At 43.4% G+C, this 16,783-nt stretch overlaps 2 protein-coding genes across 8 annotated transcripts in view; both read left to right on the forward strand.

The window, feature by feature from the left end:
• Nucleotides 1–2,259: 2,259 nt before the first annotated feature.
• Nucleotides 2,260–13,295, forward strand: Nudt19 (nudix hydrolase 19). Of its 3 annotated transcripts, none has more exons than XM_047527402.1 (3): nt 2,260–3,147; nt 7,433–7,640; nt 13,157–13,295. In XM_047527402.1, the coding sequence occupies exons 1-3, from the start codon at nt 2,431–2,433 to the stop codon at nt 13,186–13,188; spliced, it is 957 nt and encodes a 318-aa protein (XP_047383358.1). In that variant the 5' UTR covers nt 2,260–2,430; the 3' UTR covers nt 13,189–13,295. The 3 variants fall into 3 exon arrangements, with proteins under 3 accessions (XP_047383358.1, XP_047383360.1, XP_047383357.1); XM_047527404.1 differs by having other exon boundaries at nt 13,080–13,228; XM_047527401.1 differs by lacking the exon at nt 13,157–13,295 and adding an exon at nt 8,662–10,412 and having other exon boundaries at nt 2,262–3,147.
• Nucleotides 13,280–16,783, forward strand: part of Tdrd12 (tudor domain containing 12) — an 86,638-nt gene continuing 83,134 nt past the window's right edge. For all 5 annotated transcript variants that reach the window (XR_007105324.1, XM_047527396.1, XM_047527397.1 and 2 more), the window contains exons 1-3: nt 13,280–13,405; nt 14,949–15,087; nt 15,225–15,757. Coding sequence is in view for 4 of the 5 variants with exons in the window: in XM_047527396.1 (XP_047383352.1) it covers nt 13,370–13,405; nt 14,949–15,087; nt 15,225–15,757 (708 nt within the window). In the remaining variant the exon portion in view is untranslated. The remainder of the gene's footprint in view (nt 13,406–14,948; nt 15,088–15,224; nt 15,758–16,783) is intronic.

Here is a 16,783-nt window from a genome sequence, read left to right on the forward strand (position 1 = left end):
ACACATCATACATAAATGGAGTACAATTTCTCATTCTTCTGGTTGTACATGATGTAGAACCACACAGGTCATGTAGTCATATATGTACATAGGGTAATAATGTCAGATTCATTCTATTGTCCTTCCTACCCCTATGCCCCTCCCCTCGCTTCATTCCCCTCTACCTAATCCAAAGTAACTATTCTTTCCTACTCCCCGCCTTATTGTGAATTAGTATTTGCATATCAGAGAAAACATTTGGCGTTTGGTTTTTTGGAATTGGCTTATTTCCCTAAGCATATTTTCCAGCTATATCCATTTACTGGCAAATGACATCATTTCATTGTTCTTCAATTCTGAGTAATATTCCATTGTGTATATGTACCACATTTTCTTTATCCATTTATCTGTTGAAGGACACCTAGGTTTGTGATGGGCTGACAGATCTGGTTCCATGAGAATGTTATAGGCCAGACTCTAAGGGAAATGACTAAACAGACTCCATTTTGCTCTGAGACTCCATGTTATGTAGGAAATAAGTTTCTCCCATGGGAACACCCCGCCTCTGTACCCATCATCAGTTACTTAGTGTGACATGTTTAACAATACAAAATGACAATTCCTATGTAAAGAAAAATTGCTCTCTTTTGATTCCTATTGCTCCTAAACAACGTACCATGTGAGCAGTGATTGTGTGGATGTTAGTAACCATTCTTTAGTTTGCACCTAGGTAAGGGTCATTTTGACCCACTTCCCCCTCTGCTGATGATTTCATGATGTTAGCTTGTAATTTCAAATCATAGCAACAGACACTTATGATTGATGTGATTTTTGGTATAAGAACCCGCACAACCCTATGGTCAGGGCTGTTTTCCCAATAGTCATTTTTGGGGGCATTGTGTGAGACAGTCAGCCGGCCAGCATAATGAAGACTCAAATTTGGACTTCTCAGTTGTGATCAGTCTGTTCTTAAGTTGCACTCCATAACAGGTTGGTTCCACAGTTCAGCTATAGTGAGCTAAACTGCTCTAAACATTGATGTGACTTTGTCACTGTAGTATGCTGATTTTAAGTCCTGTGGGTATAAACTGAGGAGTGGGATAGCTAAGTCAAATGGTGGTTCCATTCCGAGTGTTCTGAGGAATCTCCATACCACTTTTCATAACGGTTGCACCAATTTGCAGTCCCACCAGCAATACATTTCCCTCACATCTTTCCCAACATTTATTATTGCTTGTGTTCTTGATAATTGCCATTATGACTACAGTGAGATGAAATCTTAGTTTTGATTTGTATTTCTCTAATTGCTAGAGATGTTGAGTGTGTCCTTTCTTGATATTTAATCCCTCCATACATAGTTACCCATCTTTAAAATGGGGTGTTAACTTTTAAATTTATAGGGACTTGTAAGCATTATATAATTAATACTTACAAAGTTCCTAGTGCCTCACACATAGTAAGTGCTTAGAAAATATTACTCCTAGAATTGAAAGAATGTAACTTCAGTCTCCCAAGCTAGAACCTTAACTCCTTCCTTTGCTCTGCATATTTAACCAGTTATCACATTGTATCAAGTCTTTGTTATGCTTTGGATCTGGAAAGTCCCCCAAAGGCTCATATGTTGAAGACTTGGATCCCAATGCAGCTATGTCAGGAGGTGGGTCTTATGGAAATGATTGGAACATGACGGTTCTGACCTTATCAGTGAACTAATATTTGATGAATTAATAATTTGAATGGAACTACTGGAGTTAATGCAGCCCTCCTTTCAGTGTAGGCAGGTGGGGCATAGTTGGAAGTAGGTCACTGGCAGGTCATGTTCGCTCTTAAGGTTATGTCTTGTCCCTGGTCCCTTCCATCCCCTCTCCCCTTCCTGGCTGCCATGAGTTGAGTTCTCCACTTTCAGGTTGCACAGAAATGTACAATTTGGCATCTGGTCATCCGTTCATTTTTCATTAGCATGTAAAGTTCGGACAGGCTCTTGGAACATCCTCTCTTCCTTCCCCAAAGGTAACACTCATATGTCCACCTCAGTTTAAGGGAGAAAGTTACAGGTCTCGGATTTTAGTGGGGCAGATAGGTGTCATCGGGCCTGGGTTTCCATCCCATTTTTACTATAACAGGTTATGTACACCCTTAAGCATTGATCCAAGCGCCCTAAGTGGGGTTGATGCAGCCCTCCTTTCAGGCAGCTGTGAATAACAATCGCTCGCTGGCGACTGACAGACCTGGTCCCGCGAGAGTGACCCGGTTCTGCCTAAGGGCATTCGAGGCGGTGCGGAGTCGCGCTGGCGTCCCGCCCCTCCCAGAGGCAGGCACCTTGCGGGTGGAGGCTGAACTGGTACTCGTCCTAAAGCCCAGAAGCCGGCGTTGGTGCGAGGTCCCGAACCTGTCCAGGAGCTCCAGCCCGCGCCGGAACCCGAGTTGCAAATCCCCTCGCCGCCGCCCGTCATGAGCAGCCCCTTGCGGCCGGGCCCTAGCGTCTGGCGGCGGGCGGCCACTGTAGTGCTGGCTGCCGGCTGGACGCGCCCGGGCGCCGCAACGTCACGGTCCCCGCCACCCTCCGAAGGCTTCCGGCTGCTGCTGCTGCAGCGCTCCCAGAACCAAGGCTTTATGCCCGGTGCGCACGTCTTCCCCGGCGGCGTGCTGGACGCGGCAGATCGCTCCGCGGACTGGCTGCACCTCTTCTCCGCGTACCGAGGGCAGCCGCGCTTCGGCCTAGGCCCAGCGCCGCCAGCGAGAGCCTCTTTCCCGGTGCTGCCCGAAGCCGCCGACGGACAGGCCGGGGCGCTGCCAGATGACGTCGCCATGCGCATCTGCGCCATCCGCGAGGCCTTCGAGGAGGCGGGCGTGCTGCTGCTGCGGCCCAGGGGCTCCCTGTCTGTCCCCGAGCCCCAGGGGCCAGTCCGGGAGCCCGGCTGCGCCCTCGCCCCGCCTCAGGGCCTGGAAGCCTGGCGCGCGCGCGTCCGCCGCGACCCGCGCCACTTCCAGCGCCTGTGCGAGCACCTGGACTGCACTCCCGACATCTGGGCGCTGCACGACTGGAACGTCTGGCTCACGCCGTTCAAGCGCGATTTCAGTCGCCGCTTCGACACGGCATTCTTCCTGTGCTGCCTGCGCGAGCCGCCGCCGGTCTATCCCGACCAGGCGGAGGTGGTGGGCTGCCAGGTAGGGCATCCACGGGGATCAGGTGGTAAAGCACCCCTGGGTTCGATCCCAAGTACCAATAAATGAACAGACTAATAAATACAGGAGGACGTGTGTAGGTTACATGCAAATACTACACCATTTTATAAAAAGAACTTGAAACATTCCTAGATTTTGGAATCTGAGGTTGAAGTCCTGGAACCAAGCCATAACGGATGCCAAGGGACAACTGTACTTCTATTTCTCCCCTGCTTTACATTCTGCAGTTGTCATACTTTCATTTCTTTTATTTATTTACTTCTACAATTATTTTTGCTTTAGATAGTAGTCTTTTTTTTTTTTTTTTTCTCCCAGTGATAGGGATTTAAACAGGGGCCTTGTGCATGTTAGGCAAACACTCTACCACTACGCTGTATTCCCAAACCTTTTTATTTTATTTTGAGACAAGGTCTTACTAAGTTTCCCAGGCTGGCCTTGAACTTTCAATACTCCTGTTGCAGCCTCCTGAGTTTCTGGGATTATAGGTGTGTGCCACTGTGTCTGTTTAAGACAATCTTTTAAAGACTGGAAATGAGGGGAAATAATGTCTTTTATGTTTACCATTTTTACTGCTCTTCATTTCTTTTTAAAAAAATTTTTCTAGATGTTGATAAACCTTTATTCATTTATTTATGTGTGGTGCTGAGAATCGAACCCAGTGCCTCACACATGCTAGGCAAGCGCTCTACCACTGAGCCACAACCCCAGCCCTCTTCATTTCTTTATGCTGATCAAAAGCTACAACTGGCATCTCTTTGATTAAAGAACTTCCTATAAATCCCAGCTGTCAGGAGGCTGAGGCAGGAGGATGGCAAGTTCAAAGCCAGCCTCAGCAACTTAGTGAGGCCTTAAGCAACTCAGTGAGACCCTGTCTCTAATAAAATATAAAGAAAAAAATTAAAAATAAAATAAAAAAAGAGCTGGGGATGTGGGTTGGTGGCTAAGCAACCCTGGGTTCAATTCCAGGTACCAAAATTAAAAAAAAAAAAAAAAAAAAAAAAAAAAAGTAAAAAAAAAGAACTTCCTATAAAGAATTTTCTATAATATTTCTTAATGTTCAAATCTTCCAATAAACCTCTAAATTTTGTTGGTCAGAGAAGGAGATGTTGGATATGGTGATTTTTATGTTGTTGCCATATTCCTTTAAATAGTGTTGGACTTTTCCTGGCAACAGTTACTACAAATTAACTTGATCCTTTTGAGGTTTGTTGTAAATGGTTAGGGTGGATCTATAGTACCCTTTATTTTAGGGCTAATTTAGCTGCGTTTCCATTGTGTGACCGTTATGGAGTTTATTTGAACACTTCTTATATTGAATGGTTGGAGGGAATTTGAAAAATTCTTGGCTGTAAATGAGCTCTGGGAATTTAGTCTTAAAGCTTCCAGGTAATTGTTCCTTCTCTGGTATCATCTTTTCCAATCTCCTATGGTTTTTACCTTATGCATGGCCAGATGCATGTTCAGCAATGATTCAGGGGTGCTCTGTATAGATTTTTGGAGCTCTATTTTGCGTAATTCCTTCCTCTTAGGTTCACTGTTTTTCAAATGCTAGCCTGTGTGAGCTTCACAAATTCTGATCTCTGTCTTCTCAAGTCGGTAAGAATCCTAGACTCTGATTAAGTTCTCTCTCCTTGTCTTGCAGTCTGGGGATCATTTTTAGGCAGAAACTCCAGACAATGGTAGGGTTCACCTCATTCATTTTTCTTTTCGAAGAAATTATAGTACTGCATTTTTCAATGTCTGGAAATAGTTGTTTCATAGATGTTATCCAGCTCTTTATTATTTACTTGGTGGGAGGAGTATAATTCAAACTTTCATGGGTGGAAGAAGAGGTTCCAATAAACAGTTTTTTTGAGATGGACTTCAGTATGTTGCTGAGGCCGGTCTTGAACTTGTAGAGTCAGTGATCCTCCCACCTCAGCCTCCTGGGTTCAGGTGCTATATATACACACACCACCACACCTGGATAATAATTTTTTTTTTTTTTTGGGGCGGTGCTGGGGATCGAACCCAGGGCCTTGTGCTTGCAAGGCTAGCACTCTACCGACTGAGCTATCTCCCCAGCCCTAGATAATAATTCTTAATCTGGCTTAGATCCGTGGTTCTCAAATGGGGGAGATTTACCCATGCCACCATGGGATACACTTGGCAATGTCTGAAGACCTTTTTTGGTTGTCACAATGGGGGGATTGTTATATCCCTGTTTTAGTGCCTAGACAGTACCCCTCAATGAAGAATGATCTCACCTGGTATCAGTAGCATTGAGGTTCAAAAATCTAGCAGAAATGGTGGAATTTGGAGCCAGATACCCCCAGAGTTTGAAGTTCAGATTTTCTAGTTAGAGGAGCTACCTGAATATCTTCATCTGTAAAATAGGACTTTGCAGCATTATCCGATGGACTAGAAATATTTTATATAAAATATTTTGAGCAGAGCTTTACTGGCAACAAGTAATAAATGATAATATTTTAACCGATGGTCTAGAATAATCTGAACAGGTTGGATTAAGTGGAGATGACTATCATTTTGCCTGTTACTGAATTTATAGGACCAAGAAAGCAGAATGCCCTGGAAATAACTTAATGATTCTAATGATTCGGTAACTTTGAGACCCAGAGCTTTGACTTTCAAAATGCAGCTTAGCCAACTTCAGAGTGATCTGGGGTGCTTTCTTAAACTCAGATTGCTCAGCCCTCTACCAGGATCAAAGGGATGTAAAGATTTAACAGGCCTCTCAGGGATTAGTTAAGCACATATAGGTTCACAAACCTTTGATCCATAGTCACCTGAGGTAGAAGTCAGTTTTAACTCTGAGTTTTGGGGGAGGGTTTAGAAAAACTCAGTCCTGGTATATGAGAACTGACCACCAAAGGAGGAAGGTGCTGAAAGGCCAAAGAAAAAGGCAGACAGATCCAGCATTGCACAAAGTTGGAATTTATTAGGGACTTTTGCATGTCTTGGACTGTAGCAGGACAAGAGGACTCCCTGCATCCCAAGGTAGGAGGAAGGAATTTATATGCTAAACTAGACAGGGGTGTGTTGCAGCCCAAGTGGAATGGACCTGGGCTTTCTCATTTGTCAGGTGTTGCCAGGTGCAGTGAGGCATGCCTGTAATCCCAGCTGCTTGGGATGCTGAAGCAGGAGGATCACAAATTACCCAGGCCTGTCTGGATAATTTAGTAAGCCCTAGTCTCAAAATGAAAAAGAGCTGGGATGTGGCTCAGTGGTAGAGCAATCCTGGGTTCAATCTCAGGTACCACAGAAAGAGAGAGAAAAGAGGGAAAAGGAGAGAGGAAGGAAGGGAGGGAGAAGGAAAGAAAGGGTCTGGGTATCAGTGGCTAGGGAAAAATGCTAGGCTGACTGTCAACTGTCTGTCCTGCAGGGTTTAGAAGAGGCAAAATGGCCCCTACCAAGATGGCAATGGGTTCTTCTTAGTGTAAGCAGATAGTTAGGAAACCAGCTAAAGAAGGGCCTTTGGGGTTTTCCCATACTCCTTGAGTCAACTCTTTTTATCTCAGGTCTGTGAAGGAAAGCTGTGGAAGGAGAGCAGTTTGCATCACTTGAATTTAATGGGCAGACCCTGTCTGGCTGAAACCCTACAGTTACTACGGTCCTTGGACTCTAGGCTGAGGCATGCTTCTTTCCTGAAAGCTTCTATTGTTCCTGATTCTTCACCACCATTGTAATGTGTGTCACATACCATGATGCATTTTGGTGGCTAAAGGCCCCAAAGTGCCTAAAAGAGCTTTGTCCATCATTTCCTCAGGGCCTAGCCTTATGGGAGGAATAAACAGGCACCAAGTTCTCAATCCACTGTCATGAGTTTACCCTTCAGTCTTCCTTTGAGAGTGAACAGACCCACTGTGGCCCCTCTGCATCTTCTGTCTTTATGCTGAACAACTCCTAGCTCAATCCTTAGTGATCCGTCCTGGTTCACTGACCCTGGCTAGGGTCAGTGTCCCAATAATCGACCTCTTAAGAGGATCAACACAGCTTTCTTCCCTGGATCTTTTTTTTTTTTTTCCCTTTTTTTTTTTTTTTTTCTATAGAGCAGGTCTTGCTATGTTGCCTACGCTGATCTTAAACCCCTCTAATCAAGCTATGCTCCTGCCTCAGTCTCTCAATTAGCTGGGACTAGTGTTATGTGCCACTGCACCAAACCCCCAAATGTTTCCTTTGTTTCAGAAGGATCTAGCAAGGCACTTTAATGAATTAATTTTGTATCTTCAAGTAGATCCTATGCACTAACCTAACTATCTTCCCACAGTGGTCATCTCCATCAGAGGCAACTAAAAGTTTCATATCAAAAGAAATTTGGCTGGCACCCCCACAGTTCTATGAAGTAAGAAGACTTGAAAACTTTGCCTCTCTGTCTGACTTGCATAAATTTTGTTTGGATCGTGCCTTAGAAGGGACTGAACGGTGGCTGCCAATTACTCTTTTAACTGCTGATGGGATGGTCCAGCTTTTACCTGGTAAGTCAGTGAAGCCCCACAACTTTTGTCAGTATGCACATTCAGTCACCAGGCTGTCTGGCAGCAAGAGACATGAATTACATTTAGGTTGTTTAGCCTACAAAGTACTAATTAAATAGGGCCAAAGTCTGTAAAACATCCATGGTAACTATTATAACCAGAAATTTTGAATGACATCACATACACATTTATATAAGTACATTTTATAGACGTTAACAAAGTTTTATGTATTATCTCACTTTTTACAGTTTAATTTTTTAAAATTGATTTTTAGTAGTAGATGGACACAATGCCTTCAGTTTATTATGTGATGCTGAGGATTGAACCCAGTGCTTCACACATTCCAGGCAAGTGCCGTACCACTGAGCCACAACCATAGCCCCTACAATTTAATTTTGAATTATGAGAACCTGTAAGCTGTCAACCTGAGCTATGGTCTTTTAACCATACAGTATGCTATGAGTATAACATTGAGGTAGGAAATTTGATAGTTGATTATAGTAGGGATAAACACAAGAGTTTTGTGGCAGGGGTTTTGTGACCTATCATATTTCATATCTGTCTGCTCAGCTTCTGCGACTAGTGATAAGATTTGTTACTCAACCTATAGGGGGACAGTTTGGCAGTTTTGATGTAAATAATAACTTCTTTAAATTAACCTTATCAGAACAGCCCATATAGAAACACCAAAAGTATGACTGTTAAGATCAATATCAGTGTCAGTTTTTAATACATTAAAGAGTTACAAACTAATATAAAGTTGAGTTCACAATGAAAAACATTCCAGTCATAAATTTTTATGTGCTTAAAGAAAATTCTTGGGTGGAGGACAAGGGGAGGGTGAAGATATTAAAAATATAAGAGAAAAATTAAGATAAATTCAAAAAATTAAGGTTATTTAATAACTAAGCCAGTTCCAAATGCATGAACTAGATAAAAATAAATACCAATTTATGTGTCACTAATATACTAGAATGATTTATAAAATGATACTTTATGGAGTTAAATTTTTATTTTTTAGGAGATGAGCTATATTTAGAAGATTCAGACTTTTTAGAAAAGTTTTTGTCTACTGAAAAAACGACTGAAGAAATCATGAAGGCAGGCAAGAAATTTCACCGAATAGTGGTACACGGTCACCATCTTTATGATATCCATGTGACTATTCAGTTAAAGCATAAACATGTTTATCCTAAGAATTATGTAATAAGTAAGAGTCATTTGTAGGGAGCTGCTTCTTTGTAAACTAACCTGTTTCAGTCATGGGAATGATTAACAAGAGTCAACTGAATCTGTTTGTAAATTATAAAACTCAGTACCTGTGCAAGTAATCACCCAGTGTTTCTTCTTTCAAGTGGGCTGTGGAGCTCTCTTGCTTATTTTATTCTTTTAACCATATTGTATGTAGTGAGTATAAAATTGTTACCAAAATGAGAAAAAAATGTCACAAGGGGCCCCACTTCTATATTTTATTAGCTCAAAGTTTCAGTAAGATGTTTTCTTGCAGTTGTTCCAACCATCCCACATATCAGTATTTTTCCTGATGTGCTTTGGAAGTTGAACTGTGAATTTCTTAGATTTTCTGCTGGAATTAATTTGAGAGTGTCTGGATGGCAAACACTAGACCGAGTGATAATATATAATTCAAGTGATAATTCCATTGTTTTCTTGCTATTGTTTTTAGCTTGATTACTAAGATCCAATTCTATTTAAAACCAAGTAGCATTAGTTATTATGTTTTCCAAACTGAAAATCTATTTTAGTTAATATTTTAAAGAACTGAAGCAATCAACTTTTATGTTCTTAAGTGTTAGTTAATGAATACAAAGTTTAGAGAGAGAGTATTAAATTAGTTAACCTGGATAGTTCTTTCACCTCCTTTAAAGATGAATAATTTTTTTTTTTTTTTTGCTGATTAAAGGTGGGAAATAATAGTTAACACCAATTCTTACTATCTTTGACTATATTATGCATTACACAATGGATTTATTTCATGAAATTTCCTAGTTTTTCTACTAACAAAATAAAGGCAATGATAAATAGTTTATGTATATCATATAATCCTGATTAGAAGAATATATCTAGAGCAGTGGTTTTCTACCTGGGCACTTTTCCCTCAGGGCAACTGGCAGTCTAGACACATTTCCAGTTGTCACAAATGAGGAGAGAATGCTACCACCATCTAGTGGGGAGAGGCCAAGGATGCAGTTAAATAACTCGCCCACAACAAAGAGTTGTCTGGCCAAAGGTGACAAACATTGATCTAAAGTCAATTCTATTTGTCTCAGTAAATGGTCCTGATAGGTGAATTGTGAGAACCACAGACACAGTTACCATTCCATCTTGCTTCTGAGTCTACTAAAACTCTCCTTAATGACTTTTAGCCTTGGGTATAGTTTTTCATTTTCACAGAATACTAGAATGTTTCAGGGAAGGGACCAAAGGAACCTGTTTACACCGTTTTTGTGAAAACAGAAACAGACCCATGGAGCTAATTAGTGCCATAGCCAAGAGAATTTTACCCCTAACTCCCCTGCCCTTTTCACTGGAGTAGTGGTTGATTGCAGATGTCATGAAAAAAATACTGTGACTTTTTTTTTTTTTTTTTTCATAGAAAAGATACAGTTTAGGGCTGGGGAGATAGCTCAGTTGGTAGAGTGCTTGACTTGAAAGCATAAGGCCCTGGGTTCAATCCCCAGCACCAAAAAAAAAAAAAAAAGGAAAAAGAAAAGAATACAATTTAACTCAGTGTTGTTAATTGGAACGAAACTTGTCCCCTTAAGAATTCTTTCTGGGCCAGGCACAGTGGCACATTTATATATGTGATCCCAGTGAATTGGGAAGCTAAGGCAGGAGAAAGCACAAGCCAGCCTGGACAACTTGGTGAGACTCTGTCTCAAAATAAAAAGTACAGTAAAATTTTTAAAAATTAAAAAATAAAAAAGAAAGCCATATGAAGACAAAGACAGAGGTTTTATTGGTGTAGCTGCATGCCACAGAGCACTAAGGATTGCCAGCCACCACTAGAATATAGGAAGAGGCAAAGGATTCTTCCTGAGAGCCACCAGAGGGACCATGTCTCTTCCAATACCTTGTTTTGGACTTCTGGCTTCCAGAACAGTGAAAGAATAAATTTTTTAAAATAAAATTTTTTAAAAAATGAAAAGTATAAAGGGCTAGGGGGTGGCGTGTAGCTCAGTGGTAGAGCACTTGCATAGCATGGGTGAGATCCTGGGTTCAATCTCTGTAGTATGTGGTGGGTGGGGAGGCACAAAAAGATTTCTTTTCCTCAACTGTCACATGACTTCCTCTATCTGCAGTGACATACTGTCCTAGCAGTCCAAAATAAAGCAGCTGAAAAATTATGTTTTAGAGCCTAGCTTGTGTTTGTGGTATTCTTCATATGGACTCTTAACTAATGGTGGTAGGTACAGAAGTGGAAAACTGATTACTTATCCCTACTCCTCCTCCGTATCACCTATCACTGTTCCATGCTAACCTGTCCAAGGCACAGCCAGGACAGGTCTTTTATGATACCACATGTCTTGAAACTACACTTCAAAGCTAAAGAATAAATGCCTAGTTGGCATGTATTTTCATGAATGCCTTTTTCCCCTGATTCTTTTGGGTGACCTTTATCAGCATCCAAAACTAGATTGGCACTGATACTCGGGCTAAAATGTCTTGTTCACACTGTTCTTTATTAATAAAAAGCAACCCAGACATTCTATAATATGGGAGACACTGTATGATATGGAAGATTTGAGACTCAAATATAAGGGACCCTTCTCTTATGAGGGATAATCTGTGGTCTATTTGAGCCTATGTAGTTATTTCCCTCTGTCCTCAAACCTCTATTTTTTTTTCAACCTCTCTTCTACATTAGACATTTTTGCCCCTACCCACCCAGCCTCTGCCGTTTTGTTAGTTTCTTCTCCTCTAATTAATCTTTTGATCTTAGGGTGTAACAGGGGTCCCTTTCATGTAGCAGGTCAATTTCCTACTTTAAACATAAACCTACCTTGCTGTTTGACCACTGATGGTTTACTTCAAAACTGACATTTTTTTTTCCCCCTCCTCTCTCTTCCTCCTAACTGTGGGGAAGCAGGATTAACATCCTTCCTGTCCCAGGCTGGGTTTATCTCTGACCCACAGAAATGAAGAAATCCAGACTGGGGGGCTGGCAGCTATAGATCTAAGAAATGGCTCTCTTTTTTAAAAGAATTTTTCTTTTATTTTTAGTTGTAGATGGACACAATACCTTTATTTTGTTTATGTGGTGCTGAGAACTGAACCCAGTGCCCCACACATGCTAGGCAAGCACTCTACCACTGAGCCACAACCCCAGTTCCAGAAATGGCTATCTCTAAAGGCCCATCATCTGAATACGAATTTTGTCTCCTGATAGGCACACCTGGGGCTTAACCCTATTTCCCTTTTAAAAGCCTTTGTTCCTCCTGGCTGTTGGAATCACAGCCTCTGAGAACTTAATCCACTGCTTTTTCTCAGTTGCTAGCAAATCAATAAAATTTTTCCCCTTATTTCTCAAAACCTTGTCCCCATTACTGGACCAGCACTGAAAACAAGGAACAAGCTTTTGGCATCAAGTTCCTTAGCCCTGGTTTTCAGACGCCTTTCTTTCCTTGGCTGAGGTCAGCAATTTCCAGGTGGAAGCCCCTTGTCCTTCACTTTTTACTTTTTCTTTGTCATTGACTGGAAATGACAAGTGGAACATCTATTTTGGACCCAGGAAAGGAAGCTGGTTTTAAAGCATACTGCCTGCCAGCTCTGGACTACTCACCTCTTGCACGTTACATGAAAAATAATATACTTCTATTTAATTAACTATACTTTATCTTTGGCTGTTAAAAATTACATTTTTCCCCCTAACATTATTTTCTCTTCTCAAGCAGTTTCAGCAATTTTCCTTGTATCAGAAAGCTACCAGTTATTCAAGATAGAAAACTTAACGTCATTCTTGATTTTTCTCTTTTCTTCATTCCTATATCCAGAGGACTAGCAAACCCTGTTGACTCTATTACCCACGCTTATCTGGAGTCTTCTGACCCATGCATGTACTGCTGTCCCTTTTAAAAGCCTTTGTTCCTCCTGGTTGTTAGAATCACAGCCTCTGAGAACTTAATCCACTGCCATCTTTTTCTCTTACCTAGCAGCTACCACTACCTCAGGCCTAAGCTCCATTTTCATTCTTCCCTCACATGTATTTACCCACTGAGCAGGAAAAGGGATCTTGAAATGGAAATCTCTTTCCAGTCACTGCCCTCAATGGCTTTTCTTCACACTGAAAATTGAAACCATGGCCTAGGAGGCCCTGGCTTCTTCTCTCTGATCTCCTCATGTGCCCCTGTCCATCTGCACACCCTTCACAAAGAAAGGTCTTAACATTCCTCCTTTACTCAAAGCTCTTTCCCATCTCAGGACTTTTTGCACTGTTGCCTTGAGACAAACCTGGATCTCCAAGCAGCTTTTGTCCTTGGGTCTCTTTGTTACCACAGCCCAAGGAAAATATGTTAAAGACAGAGGATGACATCCAACGTATGGATTATTGGCAGAGCTGAAAGAAAATTCCAGAACAAATGGAAGAGAATGATGTTTTCTTGAGCTGAAGAAAAATGCTGATCTGCAGATGAGAAGGCCCTGTCACGGTCAAAGTGAATCATCAAAAATCATCCAATAGCTGGATGATATGTTGAATATCAAAGAATGCCATGGATTTTTCAGGAACAAAAAGAAAAATTACAAAGGTATAAAATTCTAAGTGTGTCACAGGTGAAAAGGATGCAGGGTCCTCAATAATTTTGTCAATCATATGTGAAAACCACAAAAAAATCATTTCTATATGAGCTCTGAAGATACTATACACTCTGAAAAAATTCACAGGTAGAAATGCCTTAGATGACTGAAAGATTAATCAACATAAAAACTTTTGAAGGAGTGTTCACTGAAGTTCTAATAGTGTAGAAATCAGTTAAATACAGGCAGTAAGTCTGAGTAATTACATATGACAAAAAAGCACTCCAAATGTTAAAAATAACTCAAATTTTAGTCTTTTGTAAAAAAAGAAAACTCATCTTTTTCATAATTTGGTTTAATAAGCCCAGATTATATTTTCATAAACACTAGGAAAGAACATGAGAAGAAGGAGTCAATAGCTGCAGTTGTATATAACAAAGAAATGCCTGCTGAGGGTATAGTACAGTACACTGGAGTGAGCTGTCTGCAATAGTCTTTGACAGCTCACATCCCAGTGTAGTATGTATATATTTCTATTTTCTCTAAGCCCTGCTGTGAAAAAAGTTTGCAAAACAACATACTGTAGCATGGGATCTAGTCAAAGGAAAAAAAAAAAAGATGGTCATATGCTACCAACTGAGTACAAACCTGGATCTCCAGGGTTTGGAGCTTGGAACTGTCAACAGGACTGATCATAAGCAAATCCTTTTGCATACTGGGGTTGCGGGGGGGGGGGGGGGGGGGGTGCAAATACCACTGAGCTATTTGGAGCTATTTGGAGACAGGTCTCACTAAATTTCAGAGACTGGACTTGAACTTGTGATCCTCCTGCCTCAGCCTCCTGAGTCACTGGGATTACAACTGTGGGCCACTGCAGTCAGCTTCCCATCTCCTTTTTGACAAGATCTGGTGCTTTCAGGTGAAGCTGTTTTTCTCCTGACAGGCAGTCACACACGTATCCTTTCCAATCACCCTTCTGAGACTTTAAGCACATGATATTTGTGGCGCCTTGTGAAATTAAGTTTAGTTTGAAAACTGGATGCTTAGGAGATCATTGTTCCCCCAAATACACAGTCCTACAATTTCCACAATCACCCTCTAAACTGGTGGTCTTTTACCATGTTGTTGGTTCTCTTAGCAAATGAGCACATTTTTAGTGTAAACTTAAAGAAAATTTGCTTTTTCATAACTTAAAGAATTCAGCTGCAGCCGGGAACAGTTGTACACTTTTTCAATCCCAGCTACTCACCAACAATTTCAGCTACTCAGAAGGCTGCGGCAGAAAGCTGAGATCAAGGCCAGCCTGGACAACCTAGAGTGAACCCATCTCAAAAGTAAAACTTTAAAAAACTTTAACAAGGCCTGGGGGTTTAGCTCACTGGTAGGGAGGGCACGGAGAGAGAGGGGAGAGGGAGAGAAAGAGAGAGAAAGGAAGAAAAAGAAAAGAAGAAAAGGAAAGAGAGAAAAGAAAAAGAAAAACCAGAACAGAATAGAACTGGAAAACCATCTAGGCCCTGCACCTTTCTTCAGCTGTGGCCCCAATGCTTCCACTAGAAAGGTAGGTGGCTGGAAGGACCGGCGGAGCCTTTCCGGAAGGTGGAAGGCAGGTGGGAACGTTGTCAGGGACGCCCGGACCCCGGGACGTGGCGGACCAGGAGACCTCCGCACCACCAAGGCGGCGAACGAGAGTCGGGTATCTACTAAGGACGGACCCGGGGTGGTGAAGGGGTGGAGGCTGGTCTAGAGGGGGCGGGCGGGCAGGGGCCTCCTGGCAGGCAGGACCCACGCAGTGCCTGGGCCCGCGAGCCGCCGCTCTGCTCCTCCATACAGGTAAGATGGAGGGCAGGCGAGGCCCTGGCTCTCGGAAGCCGCGCAGTCGGGGACGCACTCCGTCCGCCCGCCCCGCCGCTCCGCCGCGCTGCGCGCAGGCAGGCCGTTGGGCGCCCCACGTGGTCTCCGCGCACCTCGAGGCCTGCGCGGGGGCCGACGCGGGCCGTTGCGCGCGCGGGCTGGCGTCGGCGGCGGAGGCGCGGTGCGTGTGCTGGAGGCCGGAGGCCAGGCGCACAAGGGGCTTCCAGCGTGTCTTCCGCAACCGCGGCCGAGTCGAGTTGGAGCACCCAGCGCGTCGACTCTGGGACGTGGCGGCCGGTGGCCCGGAGGTCCGCGTGGGCGAGTGGCGGAGAGGAGGCCGGAATCTGGGTCCAGCGGCGGGCGCACCCCGACGGAGGGCGGAGGCGCCAAACTCTGCGGGAAGGGCTGGGAGCACGGCAGAGCGCGGGCTGGACGGTGTCAGTCGTATAGGACGAGCGGGCCTGCAGGCCAGAGGAGGCGCCAGCAGGATGCTCGAAGTCCTGGTGCTGAAGGTGAGCGCGCGGCCTCCCCTGACCCCACCCCACCGCCCCGCGTGGGGGTCTGTGCCAGGGGAACACAGGTCTTGGGGCCCGGAGCCAGGGTTGCTGGATAAGATGCCAGGCCATCAATTTCAGATAAGCAACTATACTTTTAAGCATGTCCCCTGAACCATTGGGGACTGACATAAAATGAAAATGGTTGTATTTCCGAAATTCAGACATAATTGGGTGCCCCACGCATACGTATGTACAATATTGCTTCCCTCTGACAACCTCAGCTGGAACTGGTTTCCCACCCACACCTGGTCTGTATTGGCCAGATGAACGGGACAATGACCTGTGACCCATAACCCTCTCTAATGCGGGTCCCTGGGGTTCGGGTCCTTGGACAACAGCAGGGTTGATCTGGACCTTCTTCCCCCAAACATACAGTGTGGTGCCTTCTTGCAGTGAACCCCAAATCTCCTCTTCTGCCGTTGCCACTTACTTCTCCACCCAGCGCGTTCCTCCACTTCAACGCCTCAGGCCTGCAGAGTGCTTGCCTGGATCACTTTCTTTGGGTCAGGTAATGTTTGCTGAGACTGGAAGGAAGTTAATAAACTCCTTGGAGGAAGGAGTGAGGAAGGAGTTTATTAAACAGGACAAAGAAAAATATAAGTCACTTTAAAAATCATACTTAAGTGGGCAGAGGAGAGGACATAGCAAATGATGGGGTTTTAAAAATCATCAGCTTTCTTGCCCTTATTATGTCTTAGGTAATTTATGTGAACGGACGTTTGAAGCAGCTGATTCTTAGTAGAGGATTTGCTCTGAGATTTCAGGGGTTTCAGATCCATCTGGCAAGTACCTCTCCACCAGTTAAGGTTGGCCATCAGTCTTAGATGGTAGACAGATTTCTCCAAAAAAGCGGAGAGGAATGGGGAGAACTCTTTCAGGGTTGGGGATCCTACACATCCATGTGGCAGAACATTGGTAGGAGGTGTTGGACTTCATGTTTCCTGCTTGGGAATCTTTTTCCTTTTGTTTGGGCCCAGACTC

This window comes from Sciurus carolinensis, chromosome 16, assembly GCF_902686445.1.
Source record: "Sciurus carolinensis chromosome 16, mSciCar1.2, whole genome shotgun sequence".
Classification (NCBI taxonomy): Eukaryota; Metazoa; Chordata; class Mammalia; order Rodentia; family Sciuridae; genus Sciurus; species Sciurus carolinensis.

What these genes read in the sequence shown, in the direction of transcription:
- Nudt19 (XM_047527401.1), top strand. Translation starts at nt 2,431, where the DNA reads ATGAGCAGCCCCTTGCGGCCGGGCCCTAGCGTCTGGCGGCGGGCGGCC. An exon ending in CGGAGGTGGTGGGCTGCCAG is followed by an intron (nt 3,148 to 7,432) that starts GTAGGGCATCCA and finishes ATCTTCCCACAG; the next exon opens with TGGTCATCTCCATCAGAGGC. An exon ending in GATGGTCCAGCTTTTACCTG is followed by an intron (nt 7,641 to 8,661) that starts GTAAGTCAGTGA and finishes TTTATTTTTTAG; the next exon opens with GAGATGAGCTATATTTAGAA.